General features: G+C 43.9%; 1 protein-coding gene across 12 annotated transcripts in view; it reads right to left on the bottom strand.

Moving 5' to 3' along the window:
• Positions 1-92: 92 nt before the first annotated feature.
• The window catches only part of LOC127607564 (R3H domain-containing protein 2), a 52,515-nt gene continuing 29,089 nt past the window's right edge, over positions 93-23,518 (bottom strand). For 6 of the 12 annotated variants that reach the window (XM_052075996.1, XM_052076000.1, XM_052075995.1 and 3 more), the window contains 19 exons: positions 23,207-23,266; positions 22,823-22,963; positions 22,633-22,741; positions 22,421-22,516; positions 22,007-22,056; positions 18,375-18,428; positions 14,893-15,128; positions 10,129-10,253; positions 9,742-9,840; positions 7,900-8,190; positions 6,480-6,615; positions 5,820-5,977; positions 5,555-5,694; positions 4,656-4,756; positions 4,090-4,259; positions 3,865-4,009; positions 3,253-3,347; positions 3,066-3,150; positions 93-1,491 (listed from right to left, as the gene is read on the bottom strand). In XM_052075996.1, the coding sequence (XP_051931956.1) occupies positions 1,145-1,491; positions 3,066-3,150; positions 3,253-3,347; positions 3,865-4,009; positions 4,090-4,259; positions 4,656-4,756; positions 5,555-5,694; positions 5,820-5,977; positions 6,480-6,615; positions 7,900-8,190; positions 9,742-9,840; positions 10,129-10,253; positions 14,893-15,128; positions 18,375-18,428; positions 22,007-22,056; positions 22,421-22,516; positions 22,633-22,741; positions 22,823-22,963; positions 23,207-23,266 (2,638 nt within the window). In that variant the 3' untranslated portion in view covers positions 93-1,144. The remainder of the gene's footprint in view (positions 1,492-3,065; positions 3,151-3,252; positions 3,348-3,864; positions 4,010-4,089; positions 4,260-4,655; positions 4,757-5,554; positions 5,695-5,819; positions 5,978-6,479; positions 6,616-7,899; positions 8,191-9,741; positions 9,841-10,128; positions 10,254-14,892; positions 15,129-18,374; positions 18,429-22,006; positions 22,057-22,420; positions 22,517-22,632; positions 22,742-22,822; positions 22,964-23,206; positions 23,267-23,518) is intronic. The other 6 variants (XM_052076001.1, XM_052076005.1, XM_052076002.1 and 3 more) reach the window with 6 other exon arrangements.

Genomic DNA, 23,518 nt, shown 5'->3' with positions numbered 1-23,518 from the left:
CACCATGGCCTCACCAGGGGACAAGAAATAGCAAGAAAAAAAAGTAACCCGACCGCTGAATGTGTAGGCACTTAAAAGCAAAAAAAGCAATTATTTTTCACCTTTTATATTTTTAAAAACAAACAAAAGTAACAGATTAAATAAAATTTACAGTAGACATATGCAAACATTGTGCACTTCAACTACATTTTCTGATACTTTCTGCACAGCTGTCAACAAAAAACGCAAACACATTGTGGTCGGGGGCGTGGGGGTAGTTGGGTGTTGTGGGAGAGGACAGTAAAGTGGGGGGTATGTGGGCAACAGGAGCAGGGGATGAAAAGGGAAGGAAGGAGGAAAAGCAGGGGGGGAAAAAGGCAAAAAACTTTTTTCACTTGGGGAGGAAGAAAAAAAAATCACTGAATATATAGATTTCTTTATTCCTTACATCACTTATATAAATATATTGAACCCTCTCCCTCCCCCGAAAAGAAGAGCGTAATACAGAACCCCACAACAGCAGTAAGACAAACAGAAAGCGAGAGGAGAGCGAGAGACAGAAATGGAGAAAGAGAGACATAGAGATAGAGTCAAGTCAAGTCAAGTCAAGAAGAGCAGCATGAAACATGGCGAGATTGACTTGACTGGAGAGAGTGAAAGAATGTGTAAATCGAAGAGGTGGCAGGAGATGATTGGTGACGGAAAAAGCGCTGGAAGAAGAAAAGACGCAAAAAAAGCGGAGGACAAAAGAGGTTTGACTGAGGTCAACTGTCCAGTGTGTTTTCCTTTGTGTGCTACGTGACCCTGTGGTGAATGTGGACGTGTGTGTGTGATTTCTGTAATGTGTGTAAGATCAATCGCATTTCCATATGATGGCAGCACAAATTTCAAGGGTGAAACGCATGCTTGCGTGTCCCGTGTGCTCTTCCATTACTTAAATACAAAAAACGAGGAATAAAAACAACGACTAAATTATAGTTGAAAGCAAACACCGACCACCTCAAGATTCACACCTTCCCTTTTTGTACATTTGACACATTAGGTTTTTTTTCTCCTTTGTTTTAATTGTACACCAAGAGCAGTCCCCCCCCACCCCCACCCTCGCCCCCGACCCACCTCAGTCCTCCGTCCTTTTGCCGCTGAGAGTTCGCACGTTGTCTTCCTCTCACTGAGAGCTGGCTCTCTCCAACACGCGCAGGTCATAGTTCTTTTTGGCGGCCCTCAGTTTGAAGAGACCGGCTGCGCTGTTGTTCAGTTTGAAGGAAGCACTCTGGGCGGCCATGGTGTTGGGGAACACAGCCACCACCGTATACAGGTGGGCCGGGTCGCCGCCGCCGCAGCTGCCCGCCAAGCCCGCAGCCCCAGTGGGTCCGCAGCCTCCCCGGCCTCCCTGAGGCTCCTTCAGCCACTGGATCTTGGCGCCACACAGCGACAGCTGGTTGAAGAGTTTTTCTGCGTCTGGACGTGAAATCCCTTCGGGAAGGTCCGTTACTTCCAGCACGCGACTCACCACTGAAACACAAGCAGATGGATGAAGGTTCAAGAGACAAGTATACTCCCTCAAATCACTAAGGATCAGGACTCGTCCGTATTGGAGGGGGGAAAAAACTCCCAATTTGAGCTCCTAAACTCAGGAAAGAGGTATAGGACTCTTCTCTGCAAATTAAAGCGGTATAAAAACTCATTCATACTGCAGGCTATCATTTTAATCAATAAAGAATTAGAGGGAGGCAGACAGACAAGCGGAAGGACATGAGAGTGGTGGTGGTGGGGGGGGGGGGGGGTGCATATAACTGTAATGTAGTGTCCAATGTGTATAGCGTTTACTGTCTTGTCTTGTAAGTAATTGTCCTAATTATGTTGTGTGTGTGTATGCGCAGGTTTTTTGCTCAACGTATGTAGCAGCACAGAGGGACTGTCCTCCGAGAAAAGTTTATCCTATGGGAGACCTAATAAAAAGTCAAATCAAAAATTTGTTCCCTGGGCTGCTCCAAGGGAGGAACTAAATCTTGTCCGCTGATTCTCTTCAATGAGGATTTCATCACTTCCTCCTACTTTGCAGACAATTAATGAAACAAAGTTGTATTCAATTCAAAAAAACTTCAATTTTGGGGCATTTTAGAGATAGTATTAAAATGAAATCATGTAAAATTGCACATCGTGAAAGCAAATTTGATAATATTGAAAATAATGTGTTGCCCACAATTTTGCTTTCTCAACTGATAATCAGGCTGAATTTAAGAATGCAAAGTCGGTTCAGATCCGATTTTAGGTGGTTCTTAAAGATTACCTTGAGCCATTACCCTGCAATGTGAGGTAGATTAAGTGTAGTTTTTCTTCCCAGATCATGTTGGGTAGACATTAAAGGGAGGAGTTTGGGTCAGTGGGATCTAACGTTTAGGTAATGGACGCCTCTTTGTTCACTGGCAAAATGGAAGGCTACTGAAGCAGAATGAACACAAAGTTCCAAAAGGTTGAGCTGAATTTGGGCAAAGTCAGTATTAGCTCCGTTTTTTTCACTTCTGATTATCCTGAGCAATTATCCTATCCTGTTGTGGGGGGTGTTAACTGATATTGTCCCCTTGATCTGTTTGTGAAAACGGTCGTAGACAAGAATTTGTGTGCAATAGGGGAAAATCCACATGAGAAAGATCATAATTGTTTTTGTGTACGTTGCCATTGGACATACTTGAATCACATTTAAACAAGAATCTAAACACTAAAATTTATGAAAAGAACCGAGGACAGGATATTCATTTTGTCAGGTCAGAGCCTTGGCTGAAAGAAAAAGTGCTTTAAACAAAACAAACCGTTTTACATATAGCAGTGAGGGCACTACTACAGAAGGTGATATAACGTTTGTGTACATGCCTTTAAGAGGCGGGGCCTGGTGGGGTGGCGTACAAAGTTGCCGAATTGACATGTTGGGTGTCTGGTTGTGAGTAAAATATATCTGATGTTAGTATTAAATAGAATTAAGAACCTGGACCTGCAGTGTAAATTCAGCCAAAAGGAATATGAATCATTCTGCAGCCTGATGATGAAAAATGATTTTGCCACATCAAATATGTGACATTCAAACTCACCAACATCAGTGGTGCCGAGATCAGTGGATGCCGATTTGAGTGTTTGCTTCTTCCCTCGTGCACCGTGTTTCATGACACCTTGGCCCTGCACAAGACAGAGAATGGATTGTGGGACTACAGTTGAGACACTAAATGGGGGCAAACATAACATGGGGAAATGAAATGTTCCACATAAGAAAGGCCTGACCTGATGGGAGTTGAATGACGACTGGCCATGCATGAGCTGAGGCGGGCATAGGCTGTACTGGAGGGGCTGTCCCAATAGAGAGTAGCGGCCGTCACCTGAACACAAGTTGAAAGTTCAAAACAACAATAAAAGTTGTTTTGTGACTTTAGGATATACCTGTATATTAATTCTCACTTTGAGTTACAGTCAAAGATAAAATGTTGATTATTATGGCGGAGTGATCTCAGAGCCAATCCAACAAAGTAAGGCTATGTATGTATAAACATAGGTCAAAGTGCAAATGAGGCAACCCGTGTGCTGCGAACAGTATGTTTGAAGTGGCACAGTGCCAATCATGTGACCCAAAGAGGTGACATGACAGCCAAATGGCTTTGTCATCACTTTAAAGCGATTAGGGGTAAGGGGAAATAGGTGAAAGGTATCACAAGCATGTATAGTTATAATGTTGATTTTATGTTGGCAACTTTAATAGGAATGGCCAACGGTCGGTTGCAAATTACTTAAATAGGACGTTTGGGTCTGCACAAACTAAGAAACCTAGAATTTTTTGCACACAAATAGCGTGGTCTCTGAAGGGCCCGTAAAGTGTGAAATTCTACAATTATTGTTCACCTGGAGCAGTCCCTCCTGGCCGTGGAAACTGGGGAATGAGGGGTAATGGTCCCAGGCCCGGACAGACACTGCTGACGCTGCCAGAGGGAGACGGGGCTGGAGACTGAGTCGGAGAGGCCAACGGACTCGTCAGCTGGGTGCTGGCCTGCATACAAATAGGAGAACATATAAAGGTGAGAATGACCGCTTGATAGAGCTTCACTTGACTTGTCGAAGCATGTGCACCTGTGGAGTGTTGTCGGCTTTGTAGAGCTCTCCCGGCTTGCTGGGTCTTTGCTCTATGCTGTAGTACTTGCACGGGTTCCACTGGACCAGTGGAGGATTCTGGGAAGGCTGGGGACCATTCGGGACGCTGAGCTGCATCACCATGACTCCGGGACCAGGAGGCGGGACTCCTGATGAGACGGACAAATTATTAAAGTTGTATTTATATTATACAGTATATGACATTGATCTGATACGTTAAGGCACAACAAAGCATGAACAAGGATGCATTGATGGGTGACTGATTTTAATCCACATTCATTCACAGCCAAATGAGTGCATATGGCGATGGTGTTTACCGGGTTTTCTAAAAGGTATTTAAATATTATCTAGTGGCTAACAATCTTTTTGTCCTTGTCTGAACTTTCCCCAGGTAAACTTTCACTTGGGTTTTATATAACCTCTGACAACACACGCAATGATGCCTAAATAAGATGGCAACATTGTTCAAGACAAAGTGATTGTCACCACACCCCCCTTTTCATTTAACAAAATAGGGCTAAAAGTCATAATGTTGGCGTTCTCACCTGAATATTGCTGCTGTAATTGTTGTGGGTTGCAGGGAGATGGTGATGGTGTGATTTGATACTGTTCAGAGCTCGGGGCCTGCAGGTAGCCAACTGATGGACTGCGCAAAAAGTAACAAAGACATTGTGAAAACTCATTTATACAGGCACAATGTAAAACATCTAGGAATTTCATCCAGGTGTTTGAAATGATGGTGATATTTACAATTACATCAAATGGCCAACTGCTTTGGAGCCTCTAAAAATGGCAGCAGAAAATGGTTTTAGTTCCTCAATGATGAATCAAGTCATCAATAAAACAACAAACCAATCGTTTGATTGTTTTAATTCAAATCCATTGTGAATAGGAGGCAAAAAAAGTAAAGAAGAAGAAAAAAAAAAAAATCAAACTTTTTTGTGTACTGTAGGGATGTCCCGATCACACTGTTTTGGCACCCGAGTGTGAGTCTTTGGTTTTAAGGATCTGCTGATGTGGCATCTTACTCAATACATTTAAAAATAAATACAACGATATGTGCACATCTGAAACTAACATCCAAATGTATAGATGGACATGTATATGGAACATAAATGTGTGTGTTACCCTGAGTGTTTTCACATAATTTGTGTGTCGCCGTTGCGTTAATGTACTACCGCTGGAGTAGGGAATAAAACCACTGTGAACACGCAGACGTGCATCAGTGCGTACATGTGTATGGCTGAATTGCCACTCTGACCGCTATGTTCCCAAAATAAACGAAAATAACATTGTGTGGTATGAAATTAAACTATCACTGCTCTATTTGACAAGCTGTAATTTTTTTGGAATGGTGAAATTCACTTTCTGCTCAGCAGGGGGCAATGTCCGCAACGCTACAATATGCTCTGGCCAACAGAAGTCCACAGAAGTGAATTCGTACCTTGTGCTGTTCTGCTGTGTGGGTGTAATAACACTGTAGAAAACGGGCACGGGGCCTTGGACCGACTGGCTGACTGGCACCATCACTTGCTGCTGGTACTGCTGCTGCACCACCTGCTGATTCTCGTTACCCACTGGCACCTGCACAAGCGTATCGATAAAAGCAAACCTTTGTGGATTTGCTTCTGCTGCTGCTTGTTTTAGCGGACAACACCTATTTGAAGGCACTTCATATCGCAGCGGTTTTTCAATGTCATCAAAAGTACCTGATAGGATGGCATCTGCGGATACTGCACCATGATACTTTGCATTTGTCCTCCAATGCCAGCTCTCTGTGAGTTGAGCAAAGCAGGGTTTTGCTGCTGCTGTACCCCCATCATACCCTGGTAACTGGGCTGCTGGCTGGGCATTATGGTCTGAAGACCTGGAAACAGAAAACAAGAATTTCGGGGGGGAGGATTAATTCCATTTGGTTTTGGGCAGGAAATTCATGATTCTGAGAGAAGGTCACGTTTGTGGTGTACCACACAATATAAGAAAGGAGAGTAAACACAGACTTACTCTTCTAAATTATAAAAAATAAAAATAATATATGACCCAAAATTACATTTATTTCAAGAATCAACATCTTAAACAAGGTTGAATGGAAGCCTATAAGCATAGTGCCCCATTTTCCTCTCACCCAAATATCAAATAAGACATTGACCAGGGATCAAGGTCACACTGACGAGATGCACGTCTATCTGGCAGATTAAAAAAAAATCCAGTGTGTTTGTCAATATTTTCCATCCAACACATAAGCAACCTTTGCAAAACAGAAATGAAAACAACTAGGGAGAGGATAGGATTAATTAAGGGCACAGGTTATCCCAGTAGTATATAAAAAATATTTGTCAGCAGATGGAGTATTGAACAAATGGACAGACCTGACTGTTGTGCGGGCTGAGTCATCGGCTGCGTGCGTTGAGCAGTGTAAGACACCTGGTGGGATATGGGCTGAGCCACACGGTACTGCTGGCCTGAACTGGGATACTGACCAGGGGGATAGTATGAAACTTGAATCTGCAGACAAAAACACAAAATTAAACACGGACACGACGCAGTCTGACATGCAAAGGGACCTTCTTAAGAAGAAGAGGCTAGCATTGGTATGCATTGCATTTTATCTTCCTCGTTCAGCACGAAACTGCTCCCAAACTTTGGACATTTGCTGTCTATTATTGACTCTTTCCGCCTGGCTCAACTTATTTCGACTGCAATCGCAAGCACCACTCCATGTGTTTGCAATTGCAGTAACAGTTAGTGTGGAAAAATGATTGCTACGAGCCTTTGAGAGATTTTGCATTGACTTTCTTTTGTGATTTCATTAATCATCACGGCCCCAAACCACACTTCATATTTTTAAGAAACACTTCTAGAGTAGACCATAATCAAATGGGGGGGGGGGGGGGTACATGATGCTCATAACCTCGACACCTTGTATAACGGGACCCGAGAGGCATACGAGAGGACCCCTTGTACAGACGAGCATTAAGGGGAGAATGTTCATTCCACTTTTAAAAGCCTCTTCGAACAGACTGTGGTCAAAGCGCCACTGGATAGGCGCGTCACCAAGGCCAAACTTAAAACTGCTTCCCCTTTATCAGTCTGTTGAGTGTGGAAATAGAACATAGTCAAATGAAACTTTCCAGGAGAAAAATCAATAGGACTTGAACCACTTGTGTCTTATACAACGAGGCTAAAAGTGGCATATACGATTTCCAAATGAGACATCCAGCAGGAAGGCAGAGGGGAAAGCAAATGTGAAAGAGGATCGATCTGTTCTTCCTGCACGAAAACATGCTGCATTTTCTGAGAGTGCACCTGCCAATATCTCCACTCCTGTTACACTGGGGACCACCCACAAGTTGAACAACACAGGGCAGCACTCTGTCACTAAGAAGGGAAACTGCCGTGCCTGCGAGCACATGCAGTTGTACTGTAAAAAGCTTTTGGAATATACAGATGTTGCATCGCTTTTCATCTGGATACAGCACTATTGGCAAAGCCTCATCATTGCGTGAGCGCAGCTATGAAGACTCAATTTAAAAAGCCTACTGTTCTACCAATGCTTTAATCGAACACTTCCCATTACACCCGCCGTTGTGCGTTTAATAGCCAGTTTAGAGAGTGTGCCTCAGATAGAGCGCAATTACAACTTTATGGATTAGATGTGCTGCAAATGTTGCCATTCGACACAGCGTTTTCCTTTCTGAATTCTGATTGTAATTTCACCTGTGGAGATCATCGTGCATTTTAGGTTGATCCTGAATTGAATTGATGTCCTATCTATGGTAAGTGACTTACTTGCTGGGGAGGAGGCGGCTGCATGTAGCCTTGCGGGGGCGGCGCCTGCATGACAGGCTGAGACGGAGGAGGTGGTGGTGGCGGAGGGTGGGGGTGTCCTGTGGCAGGCTGGTAGCCCGACGGAGGAGGCATGGGCTGGCCGGTGGTCGCCATGATGTAGCTGGTCTGAGGAGGGGGGTGCTGAGAGAGGACAGTTGGAGGAGCCTGGTACAAAGGGGGAGCCTCGGGGTTCTCACTGGAGCCCTGGCGGCTCAGCGTAATTTGGCTGAACTGGGGCGCCAGTTCTTCTCCCTTGAGGGGGAAAAAAATAAAAAAACAAGATTAAATCATGAAAAATTTCTCATCATAAAATAGTTCTATGTACTGTTCTGTTTCTTTATTTCAAAAATTGAATGGGAGGAAGAAATCAATCATGAGAGTTGGTCTCTTAAATACAAGTACAAATTTATCGATTACCATACAAACCCAAATATATGTGAAAAATCAATGAACAGATACAATGATTTGCAAATCATGTTGAACCTATATTTAATTGACTACACTACAAAGACAAGACATGTAATGCTCAAACTGATAAACTTTGTTATTAGAATTTTATGGCTGCAATACGTACCAACAAAGCTGGGACAGCGACAAAAAAGAGAACGTTAAGGTATGCTCATCAAACAACTGTTTGGAACATACCACGAGTGAAGAGGCCAACTGGGAACAGATGGGTGCCATGATTGGGTATAAAAGAAGCTTCCCTGAAGTGTTCAGTCATTCACTAGCCAAGATCGGGCGAGGTTCATCACTTTGTGAATAACCGTGTGACAAAATAGCCCAACCGTTTCAGATCAATGTTCCTCAAAGTACAGTAGCAAGGAATTTAGAGATTTCATCATCAAATGTCGATAATAGCATTCAGAGAATCTGGAGAAATCACTGCAAAGCCAAAAACCAACATTAAAAGCCTGTGGCCTTTGATCCCTCAGGCAGCACTTCATCAAAAAACGACAATGTGTCAAGGATATCACCACATGGGCTCAGGAACACTTCAGAAAACCAATGGCAGTTTGGCGCCCCATCCGTAAGTGCAACTTAAAACTCTACTTTGCAAAGCAAAATCCATTCATCAATAACACTCTGAAACACTGCCAAGTTCATCTTAGATGGACAGATGCACAGTGGAAAAGTGTTCTGTGGTCTGACGAGTCCACATTTCAAATTGTTTTTTGAAAATGTGTCCTCCAGGCCAAAGAGGAAAAGAACCATCCTAACTTACACATCTGTGAAGGCACCATTAATGCTGAAAGGTACATACATGGTGCCATCTAATCTGTCTTTTTCATGGACACCTCTGCCTAATTCAGCAAGACCCTGCAAAACTCCATTCTACGTTACACCGGCGTGGCTTTGTAATAAAAGAGTGTGGGTACGAGACTAAACCCTCTGCAGCCCAGACCTGTTAAAATTGTAAATTAATGATTTGCTAAAAACAATAGTATGTTTGAACATGAAATATCTCGTCTTCGTGTTTTCAATAAAACAGGTTGAACATGACTAAAAAATCATTGTATTCCGTTTACATTTAGGTTTAACTCAACTTTATTGGAATTGGGTTTGTAAAATAGAAACGTTTTCTATCACTATCAATTATTTTGTCACCACACATGAAGTTATTAGGTGAAAGGAACATTGTAATGTTTTAATGGTTTCGTAAAGCAAAGGTGATTAAGGTTAATACTAACATGATTTCAATGAGGGCATGAGTGTGTAGATGAATATGTCATTGATTAACTGTGGTCTGAACGAGTCAGGCAAACAAACAAAAAGTAATGACGCCACAAATTGGGCAAGTACCATTGTGTACTGCTGGGGAGGAGAAACTGGCAGGAGAACCTGGGGGCAGGAGGGGCTGGAGTAAGAGACAGCCTGAGAGGGCTGCAAAGATGCTACGGGCTACATACATGCACAAGCACACGCGCACACACCACCACCAGAAGGAGAGGGGAAAAGAATAGGCACAGCAAGAAGAAAGGGGTCAGAAGCATACAAAAGGCAGAAAGAAATAAAGATACGTGAAGACATTGGATACGTGGGTCAGATCATTGGAGAAAAGCAGTTAATAAGCTGTATTTTTACGGGAAAACAACTGTGAAAATCTTCAAAACTTTTTTACACTACAAATGAACAGGAATTGAAAGCAGAAATTGTGTGAAATGCAAAATACACTTGCTTGTCTCTCACCTGAGCAATGATGTGGTTGCCCATTGGATGTTGCGGCGGGGTCGGCAGCAGGGCAGTCTGTGGCAGGGCCTGGGGCTGTGGCTGCTGCGCTGGGCAAGGCAGCAGGCTGCGGCTGGACTGGGAGGCTACAGGTGGGAGACACAGATTAGGACCGACTCCAGGCACGCCTTGTGATACAAAAAAAGTACATCTAACACAATTGCACATATACAAAAAAAACACATTTTATATATATATAAATCCTCATCTCACCCCTCGGGTGGTGTCCGTCCCTCATTCAGCTCAGGTCCTCTACCAGAGGCCAGGAAGCTTGAGGGTTCTGCGCAGTATCCTTGCTGTTCCCAGCACTGCACATTTCTGGACCGAGATGTCCGATGTTGTTCCCAGGATCTGTTGCAACCACTCATCTAGTTTGGGGGTCACTGCCCCGAGTGCTCCGACCACCACAGGCACGAATGTCACCTTTACCTTCCAGGCTCTCTCCAGCTCCTCTCTGAGCCCTTGGTATTTCTCGAGTTTCTCATGTTCCTTCTTCCTGATGTTTCCATCACTTGGGACCGCTACATCCACTACAACGGCTTTCCTCTGCCCTTTATCTATGATCACAATATCTGGTTGGTTCGCCATTACCATCTTGTTAGTCTGGATCTGGAAGTCCCACAGGATCTTCGCTCTGTCATTCTCCACCACCTTCGGAGGTGTTTCCCATTTTGACCTTGGGGTTTCCAGTCCATACTCCGCACAGAAGTTTTGGTAGACTATGCCAGCCACCTGGTTGTGGCGTTCCATGTAGGTTTTCCCTGACAGCATCTTACACCCTGCAGTTATGTGTTGGATCGTCTCAGGTGCCTCTTTGCACAACCTACACCTTGGGTCTTGTCTGGTGTGGTATATCTGGGCCTCGATGGCTCTGGTGCTTAAAGCCTGCTCCTGAGCAACCAGGATGAGTGCCTCTGTGCTGTCCTTCAGGCCAGCCTTCTCTAGCCACTGATAGGACTTCTTGAGATCAGCCACTTCAGTTATGGTCTGGTGGTACATCCCGTGTAGGGGCTTGTCCTCCCATGATGGTCCCTCTTCCAGCGCCTCATCTTCCGTTCCCCATTGTCCGAGACATTATCTGAGTACGTCATTCGTTGGAGCCTTCCCCTTGATGTATTCATGGAGCTTGGATTTTTCATCCTGGACAGTGGCTCTCACACTCACTAGTCCCCGGCCTCCTTCCTTTCGGCTTGCGTACAGTCTCAGGGTGCTGGATTTGGGATGGAACCCTCCATGCATGGTTAGGAGCTTTCGGGTCTTAACGTCCGTGGTCTGAATCTCTTCCTTTGGCCACCTTATTATTCCTGCAGGGTATCTGATCACTGGCAGGGCATAGCCGTTTATTGCCCGGGTCTTATTCTTGCCATTGAGCTGGCTTCTTAGGAATTGCCTCACTCGCTGGAGGTATTTGGTCGTAGCCGCTTTCCTTGTTGCCAGTTCGAGGTTGCCATTGGCTTGTGGTATACCAAGGTACTTGTAGCTGTCCTCAATGTCTGCTATTGTTCCTTCGGGGAGTGAGACCCCTTCAGTGCGGACTACCTTTCCTCTCTTAGTCACCATCCGACTACATTTCTCAAGCCCGAATGACATCCCGATGTCGCTGCTGTAGATCCTGGTTGTGTGGATCAGAGACTCTATGTCCCTTTTGCTCTTAGCATACAGCTTTATGTCATCCATGTAGAGGAGGTGACTGATTGTAGCTCCATTTCTGAGGCGGTATCCATAGCCTGTCTTGGTGATTACTTGGCTTAGGGAGTTCAGTCCTATGCAGAACAGCAGTGGGGAGAGTGCATCACCTTGGTATATGCCACATTTGATGGACACTTGGGTAAGTGGCTTGCCATTGGCTTCAAGTGTGGTTTTCCACATCCTCATCGAGTTCGCAACGAAGGCTCTTAGGGTCCTGTTCACCTTATATAACTCCAAGCATTCAGTGATCCATGTATGTGGCATCGAGTCATAGGCTTTCTTGTAATCAATCCAAGCTGTGCACAGGTTGGTACGTCGGGACCTGCAGTCTTGTGTGACTGTTCTGTCAACCAGGAGCTGATGCTTGGCTCCTCTGGTATCTCTACCAATGCCCTTCTGTGCTTCGTTCATGTATTGATCCATGTGTCCACTTATCTTAGCCGCAATGATGCCTGACATGAGCTTCCATGTTGTGGAGAGACAGGTTATTGGCCGATAGTTGGATGGGGCTGCACCCTTCGAGGGATCCTTCATGATCAGGATCGTTCGCCCTTCGGTTAGCCATTCTGGGTGAGTCCCATCCCTCAGCAGCTGGTTCATTTGTACATGGAGTGCTGTGAGTTTCTTTAGTCAGTAGGCGTGGACCATGTCTTCATATCTTCATATCTGAGACTCTTTCCTGTATGTCTGCCAATGTTATGGTAACTGGGTTCTGTTCAGGGAGGTTGCTGTGCTCCTCTCTCAGGGTCACCAGCCATTGTGCACTGCTGTTATGTGCAACCTCCTTCTCCCATATGCCTTTCCAGTACCTTTCAGTTTCCAGTGTTGGTGGGTCAGCTCTGTTGTTAGGACCCTGCCATTGAGCGTACACTTTCGCAGGTTGTGTTGCGAACAGCCTGTTTATTCGTCTGGCCTCATTCTCTTTCGTGTACCGCTTTAGGCGACTGGACAAGGCTTGGAGCCTTTGTTTGGCTGTTTCGAGTGCTTCAGGTATGGTCATCAGGATGTACCTCTTGGGTATCTGCCTTTTCATCACACCTCTCTGGGCCTCCGTCAATTGACTCACATCTTTGCGGGCCGCCTTGATCTTAGCCTCCAACCGTCTTTTCCATGGTGGGTAACGTATCTCATGGCTTCCATGGTTGCTCTTATAGCCCAGAGTCTCCAGGATCACTGATGCTGAAGCGTATATCAGCTCATTGGTTTCTGTGATCGTTACGGTAGGGATTGCCCTCAGTGCTGCATTCACATTTTCTATGAGACTTTCAGATGGTACTTCACATAGCCGTTGTAATCGGTTTCTAGGTTGCCCAGCTTTCATTCTTGCCATGATCTTAGCTTTCAGGTCTTAGCTTTCAGGTCAGTTGCTGCCTCGCTCAGCCACCCAATCTCATCATCTGCATTCATTGGGGCTTGCCTCCCAATCTCTTGTATGACCTCCTCCTCTGATCTGGCAGCCTGGGGCCCTTCACCATGGAACCTGCGTTGTTGTGACTCAAGTTGTGACAGCAGTTGCCGTTTGTGGATGTTGGAACACTGAGCTACTAGTTGTTTCGTGGTCAACCGTGACTGTGGGTTTCGAAGTAACCATCCTCTGACTAGGGTTGCTTGAGTAGTAGCATTCCAACAGAGCCATGTTATCGCATCTCGCCCATCTCCACTTTGTTCCAGTAGCCCATTTTTCATCAAGGTGCTGTGGTTCCCCAGCACCTGACGCAGACCTTGTTTGGCCGGGCGACGTCTGAGCCGGCATGTCATTCGTTTCATTGACTCTCATCATTGTATGAGGTAGGCATTAGCGTGAAGGATCTTGCCCAAGGACCCACACTGGATGGTGTTATGTGCTCATTTTTTGCCCCAAGCGGGATTCGAACCACCATCTCCCGTATGCCAAACCGATGCCTTACCAACTGAGCTATCCAGCCGCTGTTATATATATATATATATATATATATATATATATGTGTGTGTGTGTGTGTGTGTGTGTGTGTGTGTGTATGGACCACCTCTCTTATTGTAAAATAACAGTTTATTGGGCCACAACAAAGTGAACATATTGGAGTGACTGCAATGCTAAAATAAAATCCACTTAAATGGATTTTGAGATTTGTACAACGCTGTTATTAGTCTGAATGTGACCGTACATGTCCATCCTTTCATGGTTTGCCAAGTATCTTGGTTTTAAGTTCCGGGTTTGGTTCACATTCACAAGAGCAAAGGCATAACATGTAAAGCCAAACTTTCTTACCGCTTATCTTTTGTGTAAACTGGAACCAATTCAATAACATCTACGGCAATTTTAAAAAAAAGCTTAAATCTTTTCTGTTCATGTGCAACATCAATAATTTAACTGCTGGAAATATGCTATGAAAATATTCAGTTCAGCATTTATCGTTGTGGCTATCTGAACAACCCACGGGTCAAATTTTTCAAATGTGCATACGCACAGAATTGTGCATAAGGCAGGTGTACAAACATTCACATGTAAAACCCGGGAACATTACAGCGGGACTGTGCGCAGGACAGTGTTATATACAATGTCATCTATAATTCTAATGGAACTAAGGACTGATGGGCTGTCTGAAAAGATAACCGACTGAAGGTGACTGACTGGCTGGGCGGCCACTGGCGAAGGACGAACCAGCAGAATTTACTGAAACGCCCAGTGCTGTTCTGATTAAATACGCTTTGAAGTTGCATTCATAATGTGTCAGCCAGAAGCTGAGTGGTACTGTGTTCATTTACAGACTTGGCATGTGGCAAGGGAATGACGTAGTTAGACCTCTTGTCCCTTTCCTTATAATTTTCAGTTTGACAACTCAATCACCACTATCCGTTTTTATACGGTAATGTCCTCATAACTTGCTGGTCATTGTTTTAAGAGTAGTTTTTTTTTTTTACATAACAGTACCAATAATGAATTAATTGGTATTTGTATTGACATTCCAATGATTGAAGAAGTGAAATTAAACTTCTGGCAAGCTTGTTTCATGAGTTTTTTACTTGTGCCCAAATGTTCACCACGACTGCACCTACCTGAGCGAGAGCCTTTGCAGCTTCCCTGCGAGCCTTTGTTGCTGCCGAGGCTGTCTCCGCGAGTCAGGATGGAGATACCGGAGAAGCTGCTGGCCTTGGTGACGGGAGGCCGCAGTGTGCGGTTAGAGCTGTCCGAGTCGGTGCTGCTCCAGGGTCGCGGTTCCAAGCATTTCATGTCACTGTCCGTACTGCTCTGACGACTGCTGGATGCCCGGCTGGAGCTATCGCGGTTCCCTCTGAGAGGAAATGCAAAAGGAGGGATGGGATGAAACAAAAGAGGATTTTAAAAAAGGAGTAAATACAGAGCCAGGAATGAGGAAGACAGAAAATGAGGTGGAAAGTATTCAAGTCAGAGTTGCAGAAAAACAGGATGAAAGGCTTGTAAGAGCAAGGAGGTCTAGTCGAGTCGGAAACAAGTACATCAATAATGAGTATGAGTTTTAGGTGTGCGGACTCTCAACACAGATGCAAAATACAAATCAGGCAATGAGCCACTTGACAAGAATTTGGATTTGAAAAGACATTCAACCACCACAATTTCTCTGAGCCACACGTACACACACGCAAACAAACAGAGGAACACATGCAGAGGGAGAATAATACAAAATACGCTCCAGACGAACACTCGACTCCTTGACAGTGACATAGGATGACGACACTTGCACAAACAATCCAAGACAAGAGGAAATAACCAAGTAATGAACTGAAAATGCAGACAATTGATGGCAAGGTTGTCAAACTGAATTCAGTGGAACCTTCAATTCAGATGCCTTTGAGTTTGTCAAAGGAAGTGCTCTTTTACAAGTAGCCTTATGGGCATCTGAGCAGAGATGTTGGTTCAACTAACTCATATTTAGCGTATCTTCAAATGTTTCCACTTACTATTTTATCTTATTCTGGCTATGCAGGGGGTTTTTTTCCAGGTCCAATACCAATACCGTTGATGAGTTGTCAAAGAGGCCAATAACCGATATTTGACGCTATTTTGGGGGGGGGGGGGCTGTAAAACTGAAAATATCCATCCATTTTCCGATGTGCTTTATCCTCACAAGGGTCGCGGGGGGTGCTAGAGCCGATCCAAGCAGTAGGCAGGGGACACCCTTAACCGGTTGCCACACAGAGACAAACAACAATCCGCGCTCACACTCACACGAGGCACAATTTAGAGTGTTCAATCAGCTGGCCATGCATGTTTTTGGAATGTAGGAAGAATCCGGAGGACTCGGAGAAAACCCACGCAGGCACGGGGAGAATATGCAACCTCGACATAGGAAGGTGGAACCCACGACCTGTGAAGTCAGATCACTAACCACAGAAAATATCAACATCAAACATCAAAAGTAATCACAACACTTTGCTTAAATTCATTTAAGAACCAGGTTTTCAGATCTACGGCATGTTAAAAGTGTGATTTGTCAGTAGAAAACTTAGCGTCTCAAAATAAGTTGATCAGGGTTTACTGATAGGAGCAGTTTGTTAACCCAGGAACAAATGCTTGCACTTACAATTAATCTCAATGGGAAATTTGTGTTTTCTGTAATGAAATGAACTTCGGTTTGAGTTTGAAGGTTCCACTGTACCAGAAAAACAGCACATGCATTTAAAAAGGGTTGTATAACAGACAATACAGCACATATCCTCAAGTCATTTTAGACAACATGTACAAAGACCCACATATTTCTGAATACAAAATGTAAAAAACATTCAGACTCACACACACATATACATAATCTACAAAATAATTGTCTGCTACCACTGGTTAATCACTACGGCAGATTGTAACACTACGGTGTGGTATACACACGCTGATTGGCCTATTGTGATGTGATGCTGTGATGCTGTCACCCTGGATCAAGTCAGTTTTTGAGAAAACCAATGATCACACTGTAAGGGGAACCACCACAGAGGGAAAGCCCTCCATCACAGTGCAGCCGAGCTTACGATGTTATCAATGGAAATAAGTATGAGGAACAGGTAGGAGAAAAGGCCGACCGACCCGGAGTCCTTTCCGAGATGAGTGATGTACTGTACATCTGCGTAGTGAGCTGTTTAGCGGTGGCTGAAAATATATCCCACCCTCTATAATTAATGGAGAATCTATTTTGAGTCCTTTCTCGTTCTACCTCTTTCTGCACAACCGGTTTTAAGGCACATGTTTACAGATGGAGATGAAACGAAGCATGATCCAGGGGATTAGGTAATCAAATTTCTTCTCCACCTTATGACAGTCTTCATTGCCACACACACACACGCACGCACACACACATTCGTTTTTGATGGCGCGTTTCCATATATACTCAATACAGTTTGCACGGTTGTGTGGAGGGCCGTGCGAATGAAGCATTTGAATTGAAAATTGAAAATTGAATTGCTTCTTCACCTGAGCTTGCAAAGTAACTTTGTGGCATTGCATCGCCGGCAGCCAATCAGCATAGAGAATGTACTTAGCTTGTCACAACAGCAATAGCACAAGCCCAAACAGTCACAGACACGAGGTGGTAAAATAATAAGGAAGGACAATATCATTGCGGGCTGTGGTACTGGGAGGTAGAAAACAGCTTCCAATACCGACCGGGACCAAGCTAAAAAGGAGCAGACTTGGAGAATGGGGAATGAGGAAGTTGGCATATCTGGTCAGTGTACGGACGAGTTAACGGCTCTTAAACTGCCAACCAAGACAGCATTTAGCAGTCAAAGTAATAACAACCATCAGTCACAAAAATGACTAACAACGCTCAACCTTTTTTTTTTCTGTCAGCGGGAGGAGGAGTCCTTCCTCTCCTCCACTCGAAGCAACTGTGGAGGTCCTTCACAAACTAAAGCATGCAAGATGCAGGGTGATTCAATATTTTGTGTTCATTCTGAACTTTGTACAAGGGAGCTTCTATACATTCTGCCGTTTTGGTTAGCAACAGGAAACAACAGTATTAATGAGGTCGTATGCTACTACAGGTATTTACAGTAGCCATAAGTTCATTTGAAGGGTGTTAAAATGAACATGCTGTGATTATATGAAACAAGGCATCTATTAGAGTGAAAGAAACTACACGAAAATTATTTTAGGCATTTTGGAATCATTGCAATTATTTCAGTTCGATAATCCCGATATGTTGGCTCCACTACATCTTATGATTGTTGGCAACGGATGACATGCTTACAAAAACTACAAGAATACGTCAACCACAAAACAAACAGGTCGCTGAGGAGTCAATGTGAGTACTTTATACAATGGTGGCAGTGGATGGTAGGTCCAGAGGTAAAGTACATCAGTCAGTCCTCAGTGAAACCACAAAGCAGCCATGCATGGGCCGCAGGGAGCCCCACGGTGCAGTAGAGAGTGGAATAGCCATCAATCAGTGGACTATGCCAAGCAGAGATACCAAAAAAAATAAAAAAAACACAAGTCACCACTATCATCACTGATCCACTTTCAAGTATGGGCATGGCAACACAAAAGTACAAATGCAGCAGCTCCCCAATACCTAAAGATCTGCCTCCTCTTTTGAGAGCTAGAGCAGTAGCCCTCGGTGGAAAGTCTGTTGGGGTTAATATTGGGAGAAAATGCTGGCATTACAAGACTGTAGTTGACAACGGGGAGAAGGGGGGAGGGGTCAGAGTGGGTAGAGGTCATCACAGTGTAGCACTTTAGATCTTCAAAAGGAGAGGGAGGGACGGGGGACAATGCACACAAAGCAATATTATAATATATACAGAACAGTTGAAACCTCAGGACTCTCCTTTCTCTGCATGTTATAGAGTATTCCACAGCCAGAGTGCATTTGGAATAAAGTTGACGGTCCTGGGAGTCAACTTGTATTAATCACTGCCGCTCTTGTACTCTTTTTCAAGCACAGCAGATCCCATATGATGCTCACCAAGTGCTTAAGAGATCCAACTTCAAAAATAATTTGGGCTGGATTTACACTGCAGGTCCAAATGGCAAATAAAGAAAAAGAATACATTTTTTGCAAAAACTGTATGACCTGATAAGTACATTTGTAAAACCAGACGTTGGAATGAAATATAAATATTTAAATGAACAAAAATACCAGCCCACTAAAGCCCCATTTTGTACCCACTGATTTGATTAAAAAAATAAAAATTAAAAATTAACCGGAGTCAGAGAGCATGACTAACAAGGTGTGAGTAATTCTCATGCACTCATGGGGCACACCACTGCAGCCTCAAAGTGTTATGCTGTTACCCATTACATTGTCCTCGAAGAGAAAACGTTTAAAAGAAGGAATTGGACAGATCGCAAGATCCAACATTGAAGCTGCCTGTCAGAGGTAGTACCCACAGGCAGCCGAGACAATTTGGAACCTACAGTAGAAGGATTTGGCAACATTTCTGCTTGAGAATTTAAGTTCATCCCCTTTTACATCAAATTTAAAAAAATTACAACTTAAAACTGATAACATTTGCTTTTAAAATAACACTCCATTCCAAATAAGTCATGCTAGCAAATTAGCAAGCTAGGCTAACTTATGCTTTCGGGTGCACGTCACTGAGAGTCATGGATTTTACCTAAACAAATTAATCAACAACTATTTTGATGATCGATGAAGCATTTCGAGACAGTTGAACCTAAAATTGTCCAAGACCTCTCAATTTCAGCTTCTCACTGGTAAATACTGTCAGATTTCTGTACTCCTCCTATTTTTGATGTTTAATCAAAATGAGACATTTACAAACATCTGCTTCTACTTTGGAAAACAATGATCAAAATTTTTGCCTATTTACTGACATTTTACGGACTAAACCAGGAACTAAATAATAATCAATTAATGTTTATGCATTTTCTGCCTTGTCGATTTGATATAACGTCCTGTTTTGGAATAAAGGAATTGAAATTTAGTGTGTGTATACTATTTGGAATGCCACTGTGAAATAAAGTACCATATTTTCACGACTATAAGGCGCCATTAAAAGTCTTGAATTTTCTCCAAAATGGACAGGACCCCTTATGATACGGAGCATCTTGTGAATGCGCTGAGTTCCAAAACCTGACTGACAGCCGACACGCTGTTTATATAGAGAAAAGGCGGAAGTGACTGTGACAGGCATGCAGCAAAGAAGTTGGCCAATCAGTGAAGGGTGGGCGTGTATATATACATAGTAGCTGGTTCGCCGCCCTCCGGGCGGCTCATCAGCTAGTTCCTGCGGGAGGCTGGTAAGGTGGGCCTTCGGCCCACAAAAGTGTTGTTGCTTGGTTCAACTTTTTGTTCATCTTCATTGCTTATCGCGAAAATAAAGAGATGTTTAGCTCTACTAAATAACTAACAATTTTATTGCAATGCTTGTGGGTAGACAACATTTGAAGGAGGGATCAAAGGCCACAGGCTTTTAATGTTGGTTTTTGGCTTTGCAGTGATTTCTCCAGATTCTCTGAATGCTATTATCGACATTAGATGATGAAATCTCTAAATTCCTTGCTACTGTACTTTGAGGAACATTGATCTGAAACGGCTAAGATGCCCGCGCGATCGTAGTGAGCCACTGCCTGAGCGGCGCAGTGGCGGCGCGGTGAAGTAGGTACGTTTTGAAAAGGGTCAGACAGAAGGACAGACCGCGTGCGGGACGACGCGCAATATATATATAGATAGATAGATAGATAGATAAGATATGGAGAGAGAGAGAGAGAGAGAGAGAGAGAGAGAGAAAGAGACACAGAGACAGAGAGAGAGAGAGAGAGAGAGAGAGAGAGAGAGAGAGAGAGAGAGAGAGAGAGAGAGAGAGAGAGAGAGAGAGAGAGACAGAGACAGAGAGAGAGAGAGAGAGAGAGAGAGAGACACAGAGAGAAGGCAGATGTGAGAGAGGACAGGCATGCGGGGGAGAAGTCCGCCAATGAGTGAAGGGTGGGCGTGTAAGTGGACGCTAAAGGGACGCCCCAAGCAGGTACCAACACCTGTATAGAGTGTGGCTATGTGCATTGTTTCAAAACAACTTCGGTTTTGGTTTCTAAGAACCCCAGAAAATACATTCTACAAAGAGACACGCCTACAAAGCTCAGTTCAAACTTCAAGCCATCGGTTATGCTTTTGGCATGCGTGCCCACCTCACAGCAGCGGTGAAAAACCAAGTCAAGCAAATGAACTCTGAGCTTGCCGTTATTCCCGGAGGCTTGACTAAAGAACTCCAACCGCTGGACATCGGCATCAACCGGGCGTTCAAAGTAAAGTTGCGAACGGCATGGGAACAATGAATGATCAATGGCAAACACAACTTTACAAAGAGTGAGAGGCAGCACCTGGCGAGTTACGCCACAATTTGCGAATGGATTGTGGCTGCTTGGACGAACGTGTCTGCTTGCACTGTTGTTCGAGTTTTTGGCAAAGCCGGCATAATTTCTGTGGAGCCACATGGCAATGAGAGTGACTCTGACAACGAGAGGGAACACGACGTTTTTGATGGATTACCGGTACTTGCACAATTGTTCAATTCTGATACAGAGGATGAGGACTTTGATGGATTTCTGGGTGATGATTGATCGAAAAACGTGAGTACATTGTGCGATGGCTAAATAAAATACAACGGAACTCAGTTTTGCTTCCGTTGCCTTTTTAAAAACGTGTTTTTAGCTTGTACCTGTATGTCTTGGCATGCTACCGTATGCTTCAAGCTAACGTGTTTTTAGCGTGTGCGCATGCATGCCGTATGTTTAAGCTGGCGTATGTTTTACCACTTTAAAACTGCGCCCAATAATACAGTGTGTTTTGTCTATGTGTAAAATACAGAAATAGCACCTATTAATGAGACTGCGCCCAACCATACGGTGCACCGAATGGTCGTGAAAATACGGTATGCTTTAACGCGTTTACGTGGCACTCAGATGAGGAGCGTTCCCATACAGATCAGGTTTTTACTCACAATTGAAAGAGGCCTTATTCAATGAGCTGTTTTATACTCATTACGCTGACATGAGACATATCCCAATTGGGCTGTTTCAGACCAAAGGAAAAAAAACATTGTGTCACTTGAACATCAGAATTGTTGACGACAACTAGAAACGTTAACAAATCTGAGAAGTCAAACTTTTTTTTACACTTATGAGATTTAGTGATTCAACCTAACAACCACAAAAACAGAAAGACCAAATGACGACATCCTTTACCTGTTGTCGTTGATGTATCCATTCTGAGAGGCCTGCAAAAAAAAGGACACCTGCACATTATGAAAGGCTTCATTCACACTCAATCAGTGCAACAGCTTCAAAATTCATTCAAGGCACAGTAGTTCATAAACTATATATACATGTATACGTTTTTTTGGATACATTGACAGAATTGAGTCATGCTTTCCAACACAATAAGGTTCAGCCAATTGCCCTTAATAAAGTTTGGTCCACTTAGCTATTATTGGGCTGGATAATCCAGGTTCAACTTTTGACAAGCCCATTCAGGAGAGTGGCCCGAGTGAGCGCATCTAACATTTGCATTTGTGCATTTGTAAAGATCTCACATGTACAGGGGCAGGAGGCTATTTTCAATCTGTGTTTGGTTTATTAAAAGCAAGATCCAAAACTTACTTCTCGGGCAAAGATCCGGTCTCGTACCCGCTGATATTCTTCCTCTCGCTCCTCGATGGATTTGCTACGCCGACCGTCCTGCAGTGGTACACGGATCTAATATTGGCAAGGTGGAAAGATTTGATTAGAATATGGAACGGGAAATGTTGGGTGATAAAATGAGAAAGCAGTCCACTCCAAAGTACATTTAAGACACAAATGTTTTATCATACCTGATTATCATCCTTGTCCATGCTGGCGTCATCTCTCTTGAGAATGAATTTCTTCTGGAAGTCCATGTTGCGCTCATCCTTGATGTGTTCCGAGAACCTTTGCTCGGGACTACCAGACCATAAATAAGTTTAGTTATTTGGTGCGATGAGGAAAAAAAGCCAAACGGTCTTGGCCTGAACGAACGCTCACATGCGCGTGTTGCCCGTCTTGTTGATGATGACCGCCTTGCCTGTCTGATCCACGTTGTGATCCATACCAAAGTAGGCGGCCACACGGTGCAGTAGCATGCGGTGATATGACGTCATCTGAGGAAACTTCTTGTATTGGTTACTAAGAGGAACCAAACACACAGTTGACAATATTCTCATCACAATGTCGTCTCGTGACACTGAAAAATCGATCTCTTAAGTTTGACTAATAAAGTGCTGATAACATTTTCTGAGATCCTGCCAGATAAAAGCTGGCCCGCATTAAATCATAAACCGATAAACTGTGTTATAGAGCTTAACACCTGGACATGTCAATAAATACAAAGAACGGGATACAAGGGTCACTCAAAACAAAGTTACTTACTTGTCGTCATTAATGAACTCCAGGATATCTTGTTCTAGTTTCAGCAGCATCATTCGATCCCTGGCACCCCAAAAAGGGGGATGAGAGAGAAATATCAGTGCCTGGACTTGTTGACTGGCTTACTTTTACATTTAAGACGCATCTATTGTTCTTGGCTAGCAAATGCTGTTCATTTCCATTTCAAAGAGTCACTTGTACGGGAATAAAAGTCAATCTCCGGGGGGGACAAAAAGATTGCCGACTTCTCAAAGTCTAGTATTTTGTTCATTTTATCCAGCAACGAATCAGAGTGAACCAAACACTTGACTGCAA

Source organism: Hippocampus zosterae, chromosome 9 (genome assembly GCF_025434085.1).
Source record: "Hippocampus zosterae strain Florida chromosome 9, ASM2543408v3, whole genome shotgun sequence".
Taxonomy (NCBI): domain Eukaryota; kingdom Metazoa; phylum Chordata; class Actinopteri; order Syngnathiformes; family Syngnathidae; genus Hippocampus; species Hippocampus zosterae.
The sequence above is the reverse complement of the archived record's forward strand: the minus strand, read 5'-3'. Positions and strand labels throughout refer to the sequence as shown.